The sequence below is a fragment of the Cottoperca gobio genome, chromosome 14 (assembly GCF_900634415.1).
Source record: "Cottoperca gobio chromosome 14, fCotGob3.1, whole genome shotgun sequence".
Taxonomy (NCBI): domain Eukaryota; kingdom Metazoa; phylum Chordata; class Actinopteri; order Perciformes; family Bovichtidae; genus Cottoperca; species Cottoperca gobio.
Genome location: NC_041368.1, coordinates 22470825 through 22484384, shown reverse-complemented (window position 1 = coordinate 22484384; position 13560 = coordinate 22470825). Strand labels below are relative to the sequence as shown.

Below are 13560 nucleotides of genomic sequence, written 5' to 3'. Positions count from 1 at the left end.
CACAAAAAAAGACATTTCATTGTTTGGCCTCTGTTTAATATCCACATATTAATAATGACAGAAGAGGAGCAGCTATTGGAAATGTGTCAGGGAGTTCTATATTTGAAGGTGATGAAGTGAGACAGCACTTTCTTGGGGCAAATATGAAGCTGTATGTCACACCATACCCTAGTTAGTCTCAAACTTTTTACAATAAAGGTTAAAGGAAAGAAGCTCTTGAAACTGTTGATTTTTGCAGTACACATTTGTGTTCTTTCACATTCACTCCTCTACACTTGCAATGCAACTTGGATGACAACTGAAGTAGTGGCGGGTCGGGGGAATGATGGAAACAACTGTAATCCTGACAAAGCTGTGGTGGTGAATGACTGAAAGATGCGAAGAGAAGTAGCTTAGTAGCTGACATGTCTGTCAATTTGATTAAGGCCTGACACCCACATACAGCATATGGAAACTGCTGTGAGTGCTTTGTTCGGGTCTCAAAGTAAAGCAGGTTAATGATAAGTGGTGGAGACAGTTTGGAATTTGCTTCTGAAAGGTTCATTTATCTGGCTTTGAAACACAAATTGGAAACATAATTCTCAAAGTTAGTTTTGTAAGAAGTCTAACAGCCATTATGTATATTCACTGTTAACCTGCATACTCATTTCCCTTTTTAAAATGCTGAAGAGGGTGACTTACTACAGGTAATATACTACTGCTAATTCTATTATTGTAACTACAGTAGTACCACTGTTACTATTACTCCAGCATGTGTGCCATACACTTAAAGAATAGTGCCGGCCTGAATGATTGACGCCTACAATGATGGGGTTTGTCGGCCCTTTTATGCTATAAGTGACATTTTCCTGGCACGGTTTGGGTCCAAATTGTTCCCTTCAGGGTTCTTTCCTGGTGGTAGCGGTCTGTCCATGGACGATAACGTCCTCATGCTGTCAGCATGGCCTTCATCGTCCCCAGATCTCAACCCGATTAACACCCTCGGGAGATTTTTGGAGCGGCATGTTAGGCAGCACCCATTGTCGAAACTCCAAAGGAGGCGTTCACTCTTCCAGTAGAGTTTCACAGACTTGGATGATTGAACTCGGGTCCAAACGAACACAACCGCCTCACATGAGACAATACAAAACAATAAAACTAAAATTGTTTTCAGAATGGAAGGTTCCTGAGAACAATCATTTCTTCAGGTTTTAAGGTCAAAAGGTGCAAAACAATACCTGCCTGACTTCAGGTGGTGCAATGTAAAGCAATACAAAACACAAAACAAACTACAGTGAAGATGTCAGTTCTTCCTCCTCTTGGGTCGCTTCGGATGCCACCTCCTGCTTACAAGTTCGCTCTCCTCCCCCATGTGCGCCTAATCACGTCACCTTGTGCGGCAGCTGGATTTGCAACATTGCAAGATCCAGCGAGAATAGCGGCACGGCCAAATCTTTACAGGTGGACACATTTCTATCAACCCTATTCTTACTAAGACGTATTATCCTAATCGTTTACATAATATTACTTCAAGAAATATCACACAGTTTGTATTTAACGAGAAGGAAAAGGACAAAAGGAATATATATATATATATATATATATATATATATATATATATATATATATATAGAATAACAGGCCATAACCCTCGGGGGCGATCGGATTGCTGGGAGCCATGTCAGGTGTTTCTGTGGATTGACTGGCAGGTCAGAGAAAGGCTTTAGAAAGAAGCTGCAGAGTGTATAGAGAGGCAGTACCACGAAGATATGATGGTAGTGACGTGTACTGGAAGTTTTGGAAGTGCCTGCCAGAAATCCTTTTGAAGTTTGTGGAAAAGCTTCTTAAAGTTGTGCAAGGGTTAGAGAGGGTTATCTGGAGAGCTTAGGTGTGGGTCTGTGGAGTCCATTGAGGCGTCCTACTGTATGTGGTATCAGGCTGCACAAGTGGACTCCACTTGATTGACACAGCTTTGAAGAAGGCTCGAATTGTTCAGGTGAGGTGATCATGTCTGACACTTTGACAGTCGACACATTGTTCTATGTAATCTGTTTTTTTTTACCTTTCCAGCTACAGAGTCCAAGCTGCAAAAAGACATTGTGTGAAGCAAGTTAATGCATAAGAAGTGTTTTCCTATTAGAAGATGCAGAATAGAGGTTTTAAATGTTGATATATTTGTGCTGAGGGGAGATAAAGAATGACATCAGCTTCACCCAATCTTTGGCTGACTTCAGCTCAGAGGACAGTGTGTACCTTCACACATGCAGAACTGTATGGGAGAGTGTTTAACACATTTTAACGGTAAGGGAATTTGCATAAATGCTATTTCAGGTTTTAAAAGGAGAGCACTGTAAATGGAAGAGAGTCACGACTCCAACGAAGATTAGAATAAATTAGATGAGAATAATCATGAGTTGTATCACATTATTTCAGCTACTTTGATTTATGTCCTCGCAATTTTTGAGAATGAGGTGTCGGGCTTGATTCAGTCAGAGATTCAGAAATGTCCCACCTTAACTCCGAGCCGTGTGTCAGTGCCCCCTCATTGCCGGGCGTGTGAGGTGAACGCTTGCGTAAAGAAAGACACTGGATTACAAGTATAGATCTCACAGAGCTTACTTCACCTGGTCTCAGGGATAGTTTGTTCCTACTACACACATGAAGCTTGAGAAACAACCTGAAACAAACTCTTATTAATCCCGCTCTGATTAAAACGAGTTCTCTACAATATTTTAAGTAAAGCTTTTTATTTAAGCCATAAGTGTCTGCGTGGGCGTGAGATTGTGAGCGTTCAGACCTTCAACGCAGTCATTTGATAAAGAGTTGCAAACATAATCTATCTGCAGTGTGTCAAGAGGAGTGAGCTGCACTATGTCTGGCATAAATCACATTTTGAGGAGCAAGTTATAGTACATAACCACCGGTTTGAGGGTTTTCAAATGGAGTCTGGGAACTCGCATGTCGTGTATCTTTCTGCTTGTGTTCTGTTTCTTCTACATTTTCCCCACCTCTCTTGCTTGATAATTGCAGAATCTCCATAACATTCACATTAAATGGAATAGCATAAATGTAATATCATAATTGTCTCATTATATCCAAAGAATTCATTAACTCCTCCTTGCTGCCTGCGGCTAGTTAAGGAGGAGCCCGTCTACCTAATTCCGTACGACATGACTTTGGAGAAATGTGTTTACCGTTGGAAGGCTGTGAGAGGATGTGCTTCCTGCTTGGATCTTTCTCAGTTCTTCATCCTCATTGTTGACGTCTTGACATTTTTTTTAAAGCCATGGGGATTCACAAGCAATAGCACTGAACAATCACATTCACATACTGTACACAAGAGGGGAAAGTGCAGATACAGAATCGTGCATTTGCATCTCTTCTTCAGACACTTGCTTCCTTCGCGTCAGTGCTGCTGATGTATGCATCCCAGTGTAGCCCTACCCAGTGCCGTCTGCCCCTGCATAGTGTGTGCTTGCTCCGACATGACTTGCATGCTAAGCACCAACAGCTGACTGTTGTAGCCTCCTTGTAATGGAGCCAGTCACCACCGGCTGCCAGGCTCCAATCAGGCATGCAAACCTCCTGATCCAAGACAGGAATGAAGCTGCATCCAACTCCAGGTTTTCCCAAGCAGTGCTACCTTTGTTTGTTCACTTTACAAACTCCTGTAAATTAAGTAAAGATGGACAAGCGGGCTGTATAAATATTGATCCTGTTACATAATTTGGAATTAAAGAAGACTGCTAAAAGCCTGTTTACTGTAGCAGTCCGTAAAGTCCATAATTCTCTCGCTAGAGAATGGTCAGCTTTCACATCTTCACTCAGTGCTTTTGGTACTCATTGTTATTAAAACCTCACAGGCATATTTCCTTCAAAGTGTGGAGGGATTATCAGTGAATTAATACACCGTTGCTAATATTGCTTCTGGGTTCAGCACAAGTAGCTTTGAATGTGCTCTTCCGTCTAACTTCTTTCAGAACTTTGTGAAATGAATAACTTAAATAATCAATCTGCTGGCAAGCTGTTAAGTAAGGCAAACACAGCGTAGTGTAGTGTGTGTGTGTTGTATGTGTGTGTGTCTATGTATGGATATATATGTGAGTTAATTAATGCTTTCAGTTTACTTGAGCTCTTATAAAAGATCCTACCTCACGTTGCTTATTAAAGGATAATAGTAGTGCAGTTTAATTTGGATTATATTGCCCTGAATGCTCATGAAAAACAAGAATAGACTTTTAATAGATGAAATGGGGAAAAAGGGAAAAATAAATGTACTGGTGTTTTTATTGTTTTATCTCTCAGGTGAATCAAAACGTGTATTGACAGGTACTGAGGATTTATGCTCAATATATTGATGAGAAGCATTATTTGCATGACATATTTTGTTTTCATGTATTCACTGTTGCAAATGAGTTGTGCATGTTGCTTTTAGAAGACAAGGAGACATTCGAGAGCAAACGGTACCTGTGAGGAGGCACTGCTGGTAAACTGTGGGATGCCATCTTAGCTTCTGGTGTCTTGGGTTGCTGCGGCCTCTAATTGCCTCCATGGATAGTTTCAGGGAACAACCTGTCTATTTTTTGTTTTCAGAATAAAAGAACAGGTTACACTAAGGTTTGATGCTGTAAACTGTCTTGTCAGTGAATGACTTAAAGTACAACGTGTGAAGCAAAGGTTTCTCCTGGGGTATCTACAGTCAGCCAGTTACACACCTGACTGTTAGTCAAGTACAGTGTAGGTTGCAGTTTCTTGTTGACTGTACTTAGTATAAGAAAATAGTTTTGCTTCTTCCTGAAATATTTAAGTTTCACTCTCCAACATTAGTACACCGCTAGCAGGCGTCAACCTCCAGGACTGAAAAGAGAAGCCAACACGGAAGTGCCAGAAACTGCAGTTCCTCAAATGGCCACTTGGCGCTGGCTTCAAAAGCGAGTCGATCCCCGTAGACCCCGTGCTTAAGACCCTTACAGCACAATTATAACTCTAAAAATTATAATTTGGTTTAAAGTTATGCATAATTAAAGGTGTGGCCGCCTTAAGTGACCGGTGAGGTTGGAAGCCGCTTACTGTCTGCTCTGCTGCGTCACCCGGGATGGCCTCCGCTCCACAGATGATCCACCTCATTAGCCGGGAGTTACGCAGAGTCGTCACTTTAAGATGTAGCCTCTATGTGACGTGTTCGGCGGGCCTCAGAGTTTCACTTGTGTTTTCCAGCAACAGTTAATACCGCGGCCCTGGACCCTAAACCGAGCCATACCTGTATATAACAACTAAACTCACTTAAACTAACCTTCCAACATAATGAATGTCAGGATCCTCAAGTGCTTTTTCTAAAACCCAGTGCTGTGATGGTAGTTGGCGATTACTGTAATTGCGTGTTTGGAGGATTGTCCCAACTGATCAGACTTAATAATCCACAGATCTATCCCTCTGTCATTGTTTCTAAATCTTCCGGGGTCTTCAGAGAGTGCTGGGAGTGAGGGACAGGCTTAGTGGATGGATATTAGATTGGTGTCATGAGTGAACACGTCGGGGCACAGATAGCTTCATCCTTGATCCAAGCTCTGTCCTCACTGTGCCAAGCACTTCTTTTTATCCCTTCTGTTAATCTACACCCCCTTCCCCCAAATCTCCTTTGATTCTGAGCTTCATACTTTTCCTTTAATTCATGTAATTTAGGTCAGGTCTTTCTTAATTTCAGTGCTTTGATGAAAACTTTGAAGGGTAACACTGGCATTTTTTTTGGCATATTTACAACAAATTGTATATAATTTACATTAATGCTGAGCATTTTCAGTCCATCCAAATTGAAAAAGTCACACAACTCTCAAAATAAATGCATTTTACAATAAATGCACAGAATATTACAACCATTATTTCAAAATGCAATCAATTGTAAATCTGTCAGTCCATGTTGCACTTTGTCTTTTGGGTCTACAGCACCGGTTTTAAGTATGATTTGAAAATCAAGTAGAGAAATTAGAAAATGGTTTCTGTCCTCAATGATCCACAAGAGAAGTTCACCTAATATTATGACTCCCTGGCATTTATTTTGACAATACCTCCTAAAACTTGAACTTGAATTGACATGAATGTGACCGTCATTACACAATAACCATGTCTAAAGAGAGAATGTTATTTAAATGAGCAGAAAGGCCACGGCCGAGGCAAACCGTCAGTGCTTTATATGAACAGGGAAAATCCTTCTTCTAATTCTCACTTTTGCTTGATGCATGAGACTCAACAAGCACTTCATCCTGGAAACACTGTACAAGTATTTAGACATTTACAGAATAACTCTCTTTCCCACACCGCCTGAACTCCTTTCTGTTGTCTTTAGTGTTGCAGATATGATCAGTTGATTTTTGGCCCGTTGTCCTAGTCTGAGGAGGCATGGCCAGGGTTTGCAGCATGGTATCCTTGATCTTACTAGATGAGGGAAGGAAATGGATAGGTTGTTTTCTTTGTATCTACCTTCAGCCTGTCAAAACAAACACAGTGCTTTTGCATGCCTCTAGAGCCTGCATAGCCTGGAACAAAGGAGGGGTCATGTATGTGGCAGAGGCAGTGTTTTACTGCAGATCAATATTTGTATGACTCTTTGTCTAAGCCATCAGGGAGATAATATTCTCACCCTGAATTGTCGAATGAAAATCAATATCAGACACTGTCCTTGACCAGGTGAAATACAGAATGTGTTGACCTTTCAAGCAACCTGTCATGTTTGTCTTGTCTCGGTAGCAAAGGTGGTGAAGTAATGCGACGCCGGTACGCAGATCACTTGTAGATGCGTTTGAACAATGCTAAAGTTCCCGTGTGTTTGTTGGTACTTACAGAATATAAAACGGTATCCACAAGGGGAGAGCTTCCTTGAGACTTAACACAACTTAACATGGCGACACTAAACACAAAAGCTTATTGTGTAAATGTATGAAGCTTTATATGCTGCTTACACCAAGTCCAGCTCCACAGAATAATGGTGATGGCTGTTCACGCTATGAAGTGTGCAGTGGTAAAAAAAAAAAAGAACTACAAAAGCCACCGCTGTGACCGTCTCTAATCAGTCACTGATGTGTTTCTATAGCTCTGAAATTGTCACATCATGAAAGCGCAATGTCTCATTGTGCTGTCATGATAGCTGGCTACCTGTCTTTGAAATGAATCTTTTCAAACCATTCCCATGAATGTCCTGGTGAGGATTGGGCTCAGACTGACTCGCCCAGTGGGATTTCTCTGTCAAGCTCCGACTCACGATTCAGTGGAGTTTCTGCTTCGCAGTGTTCCATGCTTCCATGCTACACATCAGTGAAGAGAGTCTTAAATTAAAACGTGTCACATTTAAAAACCATCACATGTTGGTGCTCACATGCAAGTGATGATTACACATTTTAACACTTTTCCTTGAATATGAAAGCATTTTAATGTGTTAGTTATGTCACTGTAGCTAAACTAACTACAAATGCATGACATTCGAAATACCTCGTTCTTTTCTCAGTATTCAGAACTCTATTATTGTCGTCAGTCAGATAATTTGCCTCATTTGCTATCCTTCTTCTTTTCTAGTTTAATGAGGTGCCTCGTGCATGCTTTTACTCGCTTTGATTTTGTCAGATGTCAGACCGAAGAGTCAGACCGTTGATTATCGCAGGGTCACAGGAACAAGATTCATGAACAGCTTTCACTTTGGAAAGGTCTTTAGCTAAATGTATGGCTTCTTATCACTACCTCTGGCTCTGCAGACGCAACTCGTACTATTGACATGAAGATAAAGGTAAAACATACAAACAACAATTACTAAATACCTACAGCACAACCTGGCTCATCAGTATGAGTTGCAGCTCACCCCTATTGGTCTTGAGGTTAAACGTCACCGACTTGTCAGACAGAGGCGACTTGAATGAAAGCTTTGAGAACTGACAGCGAGCACCAATCCCCTTAGACATATTGAGTAAGCACAGATTATAGTTTTTAGAAGTTGAAAGATGACATTAAAACAAAGTGTGAGTGAACATCAGTAATGGGGAGAAACGGCTGTAGTGTTTTTGTATGCTGACGATTAGGTGTTGTTCATATGCTCATCTGTAGAATCGTGAACTTGAGGAACAAAGTTTAAACTTTTGGGATAGACAGATGACCTTAGAGATCACATTGAGTTGCAGAGGATAGTGGAACAGCAGCTAACCAGGAAGTAACATCAGCTCTCTATTGTCACGTGTGCAACAAGGGAAGGACCCAAACGCAGGACACAAACTTGGAGCAATAGGTGGGAGGTTTATTGAAGGGGTTTCCAGGGAAAGGGGATGGAGGACGGTGAACATCCAGCTCGTGGAGGCAGAGGGTGAAGTGGGTAGCAGGTAGCAGGCAGGCGGGTAGACAGGAAGCCAGGGATCCTGTAGCACAAAAACCAGTAAGAGTTAGTGATGTGTCCTTCCGTGTCGAGGCTTCGGAGCGTGTGTCGAGTAATCGCGGAAGATTTTTGTGAAGATGCTTGTGTTGACGTATGTGATGACGTTCGAAGCCTCGCGAACCTGTTCCTGAATCAGTCACGTGGTACGGCAGGTTTGGCGTGCGATACGAAATATAAGGGGGAGAAATTATATAACCGCGAATTTGTGGGTTGTTGTCGTAGTATGCGTTGTTGCTGTTGAGTTGTTGGTATTGCATTTGTATTGTATCATTTAAGGCGTAAAAAGCCCACATCTTTTTCCCAGCACTCTCTTCTCAATAACACGTACACACAATCATCAATCTTTATTTTTAAATAGAACATGATATTCATACATCTTAGATGTGTGCGTCAAAGAATTTTCAAGGCAAAGATACTTTAAATCCACTGCAGCCTTGCACTTCGCAGGAAGCTTCGAGTAATTAACCCATTTTCGAAACAATTGGCTAGTTCAGTGCTTCATAAAAGCTTCATTTGCCCATCACTACTTCACACACCTAAGCCATGCCATTATAATCACTCTGCCAGTTTCACATTTATTGTCCACTTGATGGAGCAGTAGAGCAAATGAAGAACCATGAAGCTTTGGCCCATGAGTGAACCAATTGGATTGAAAGCTTCAGTGCTTCATGAAGCTTCATCTCGCCATCACTAGTAAGAGTTAATACAAAAAAACACACAATCAAATGTACTTGAATCCCCAATTCAAGCAGCTATAGACACAAACTACCACTGTAGCTGAGTAGACAATCAAGCGACAAGTAGCTGAAGACTGGGGTTGATATACTGCTGGGTTGATGAGTTAATGGATGGCAGGAGTGAGGTTTGGAGCAGGTGAGTTGACTGAACTGCAATCAAGGGAGAGTGAGGGGGGCAACACGCCCACAACACAGACACATACACAGAGAGAGAAACAAGCATGCGACACAGGGGAAAGGGAAAACACTAGAAACACAAGGAATGACAGGAGGCGTGGCCGTGACATCTATACCTTATATGTGCCTCATGTTTTTAAGAATACTCATATGAAATATCCCGAATAAAATACTTGTTTAATAGTAGTGTGCCTGATGCATGATATGTTTGATTGTCCCCAGCTTTAACTCCATGCTTGCTAGCTGTGAGTGTCCTGGCTAACAAGAGGGCCAACAATGGTGACAAATATTCAAGAGTACACAAAACAGTTGGCCCTTTCTCACATAGTTCAAAGCCACCTGAATGCATGAAGAATGTATAACTGATTGCACCATTAGCGATGCCTTCTATGTACAATACATCCTTATCAAGGGAGCCTTCTAACAACCAGACAGTTCAACACTGCCCTTGCAGGAAATCTAGACACATAACCCATCTGCACATCGAGATGTTGCACTCTAGTGAGCACAGAAATTTCATCCCAGAGTTTCATTCATAGAGGGTATGCACGGAAAATGGTTGTTCTTTTGAGCAGGCGAAGCAATTTGATTTTGAGCCTTGCCTTATTGTGCTTTGCCCCTGTGTCACCATTCCTTTGGATGCAACCACCGACTAATGTATATTCTGTCCCTTCTTCTTTTCTTTACCCAGCTGCCATCCAGGTGCAAATCACTCCGACCCAAGGAGAGATCAGCGTCGGAGAGTCCAAGTTTTTCCTCTGTGAAGGTAAGAGTGATCTTAAACATATCTAATTTAACCTGCCTCAATGCAAATGTCACCTCATTTAAAATATACTGGGAGAATTCATTTAGATCATCTGATAAAGTTGTGATACACGTTGGTTTAAATAATGATACTGGTGTACTTGTGAATATACTCTCATTACAAGCACACAGACATTTGAGACAGAAGACAAGGATAAATTAATTGAGCCGTTTTTTTCTGAGGAGCTAGTGGGAAGTTAGGATCACAGTCAGGTAAGGAAGAGGGCTTAGAAGAGGAAAGAACGAGACGCAGTCTGAAGAGATAATGAGAGAGAGGTCTTAGGCTTTCTGTGTTGGCACCGTTGAATGAACATTTGCAGTTGTCAGCTTGTCTGAGATGAAGGTGGTGGGTCAGCTGTCTGACATTATAGAACATTTGCTACATGAATAAAAGCATTCCAGTCAGAGGGTCACAGTTATTATCACACTCTAACTACAGAATCTACACGTTAACTTATGCCCACCCAAATTAAAAAACAATGCATGTAGTTAAAGTCTCATCCCCCACTGAAAGTAAGAAAATATGTTGTCTTTAGTTTGCATGACCTAACCCTTTTAAAAAGGAAATGACTGTGTACTGAATCAGTAACCACTCCCTCTGCAGACCTGTTGCTTCACAGAAAACCTCCTGTGAGAATAAAACCATGAAGAAAGCAAAGCTCATTATCTCTGTGCAGGTGGAACGTGAAGCCTTGCCAATTTATTCCTTTTTTTTTGTTCAATGAACGAACATGGCTTTAGCTTGAACGCCAATCATCCCATTGGATAGGATGTCTAAATGCATTTAGGGCCCTTTGTGTTCTCTAAGAGATGAGATGGCATTATGATTCAGGGAAACCAAAAACGTCTCAGCTTGCACTCTCCTTTCTAAAAAATGAGTGATCGTTATCGAATTTTTCCTCCAGTGAAAGTTTCCTCCTACTGAATAATTCTCCGTCCTACTGGGCAAATAGAAATAATTTATACCAATCTTTTTATCATTTAGTTAGCATATTAAGTGTGATCTTGAAAAAACGTCTACTGCAGGGATTTGGGCTTTGATTTAACAATAATGTTTCAAAGCCATCATCGCACCAACAGTTCTTGATTTATGGGGTGTAGATATCAGCTTTTCTGACTTGTAGAAGTAATAATGACTTCTTTTGTTATATCTTCCATTTTGAGTCTTATTTTTAGTCACAGAATAGCATGCAAGCACAGAGTCTTGCCTAAAGGTACTTACATATCTATGATGTCATACATCATACATACCTGTAACTGAATACATTTGAAACTACTGAAAGGAAAGCCGCTTGAGGTGTAACGTTTCATTTGCAAGGTTTCAACAGGGTCGAGTTAATACTTGCTTAATGATTCCTTGGCTCACTCTCATTCCCTTCTCTGTGTTTCAGTGGTGGGAGATGCTAAAGACATTGACTGGTACGCCCCCAGTGGGGAGAAGATCCTTCCCAACAGGCCAGACATTATTGTTAGCCGCGGAGATGAAACCATGTCAACCCTCACCATATACCACGCCAACGTGGACAGTGCCGGTATCTACAAGTGTGTGGCAAAGAACGGCGACAAAGAGGCCCAGGCCACAGTCCAAGTGAAGATCTTCCGTAAGTCTCGTCTTTTTTTATACTAATTTACAGCAAAACACAAATAAATGTATGCGTCATGCAATGTGCGTTATGAATTTGCATTATGACGAAACTGTTTTTTGAGAATGATTTAAATTAGCCAATTGACTTTTGAGAAAGAAACAGGAAACAACCCAGAACAACCCAGAACAACCCTCTGCAACGTCCGAGAACATAGCAATTACTGCAGACCTTATTCTGTCGCTAGAAATTAGGTTTGTATTCCGTTAATTGGTTTTGACAGCTTTGTTCAAATGTATTTTCTTCCTGGATTGTGTTCAGAATCCAGGGAGCAATTCAATTTTTGGCAAAAACCATTTTGTATAATACAAATGTAACTTGTTGTACGACTTAATCTCTTACTTAAGTCCATTTTCAGACCAAAGGCAGCCCTGTGTTTGCATTCATGGGGTCGTGTTGTTTCAGGAAAGACAAATAAATATAATCTAGGAAGTCCTGTTTGAGTAACAGATTGATGAGTGTGAAGTCTTATCAGATGCCAAAACACTTCATGCCAGTTAATATTAGGAGGAAGGACATCTCTGGTCACGAGGTAAACAGGAGAAATACAGAAACCCACGTCGTCTCATTGAAATGACTGAGAGTGTTTTTTCACACGGTCCTCTTGTCTGCCTGAACGAGGACTCAGAGTCTTTGAACCGTCTTTACCTTGACTCTCTTCCAACCCCATCTGTTATTAAATAAAAACTAAACCAATCTCAACCATATGGTGCATCTTTATACTAATAATCAACGGTAAGATCTAAATAAGGGATTTGAGAGTTTTCCCCTTTAGAAGTAAAATATTTACAAAATGTATAATGTATGTGCTTTTCACGTCTCTACAGAAAAGATTACCTTCGAGAGCGCTCCCAGCCCACAGGAGTTCAATGAAGGCGATGACGCTGACATAGTCTGCAACGTGATCAGTTCGCCGCCACCCTCCATCATTTGGAAGCACAAGGGCTCCAAGATCCAGGTTGCCAAAGACGGTAAGCCGGTCCAAATACAAAATGGTCCAATGCTTGAGCTACTTTCTCACCTGCAACCTTTCTTCCCATCTCGTCACCTCATACCTTCATGCCAATGCTGTCTGCAAGTCCAAGCTTTCCAATCAATTTTCCACACTCTTCGTCATCTCCTTCTCCTGCTGGCGGTCATCTATGAACAAAGCCATGAATTTCCAGTGGGGAAGCTTTGGACCACATAGATGATGCATGAACATGGAAATTGTATTTTTTGGGCCCAGCATGAAGTCCTTAAATTCCCCAAATAGGAGAGTTACTCTGATCCCTAAAATAATGTGAAAAACTGAAGGAAAAATGAAAGGATAAGAGAATAACTAACACTATAAGGTCTGTCTGTCTGCCACTGCTGTCGCTAACAATAACAGAAACAATGCAATCTAGACCTACCAAGTTATGCAGGGAAGCTAGTTTAACAAGCTAAAGAATACAGAGGTTACTCTGTCGTGTTATATTCTCTCAGGATATATTCTTTACCAGATTTCCCTCAACACCATCTTTAATTGTTTGACACTTGAAGAAATAGAAATTAGGGTTTTAAGAGCACTTGTTTTTGTTGTCTGAAAATCTCATTTCAGCCTTTTCGGCTTGAAAGGAGGTTCTGAAAAGTGTTTAGCTCGCTCCCGGACAGAGGGCGGAAACTGTAATCAACTGTAATGAGCAGCCCGTACCATGAATCCCAACGCTGAGTCACAATTACAGCAGCGAAGAAAAAAATCAAAAGGTCCATAGGATCTTTGATACATTATATCCTTTCCTCCACTGTTGATCCCTTCTAAACAAGTGTTGCTTTGCCTGTAAACACA

General features: G+C 41.2%; 1 protein-coding gene across 18 annotated transcripts in view; it reads left to right on the top strand.

The window, feature by feature from the left end:
- The window catches only part of ncam1a (neural cell adhesion molecule 1a), a 212581-nt gene that overhangs the window by 130167 nt on the left and 68854 nt on the right, over window positions 1-13560 (top strand). For all 18 annotated transcript variants that reach the window (XM_029447458.1, XM_029447457.1, XM_029447461.1 and 15 more), the window contains exons 2-4: window positions 9995-10069; window positions 11499-11708; window positions 12578-12721. In XM_029447458.1, coding sequence (XP_029303318.1) covers window positions 9995-10069; window positions 11499-11708; window positions 12578-12721 — 429 coding nt within the window. The remainder of the gene's footprint in view (window positions 1-9994; window positions 10070-11498; window positions 11709-12577; window positions 12722-13560) is intronic.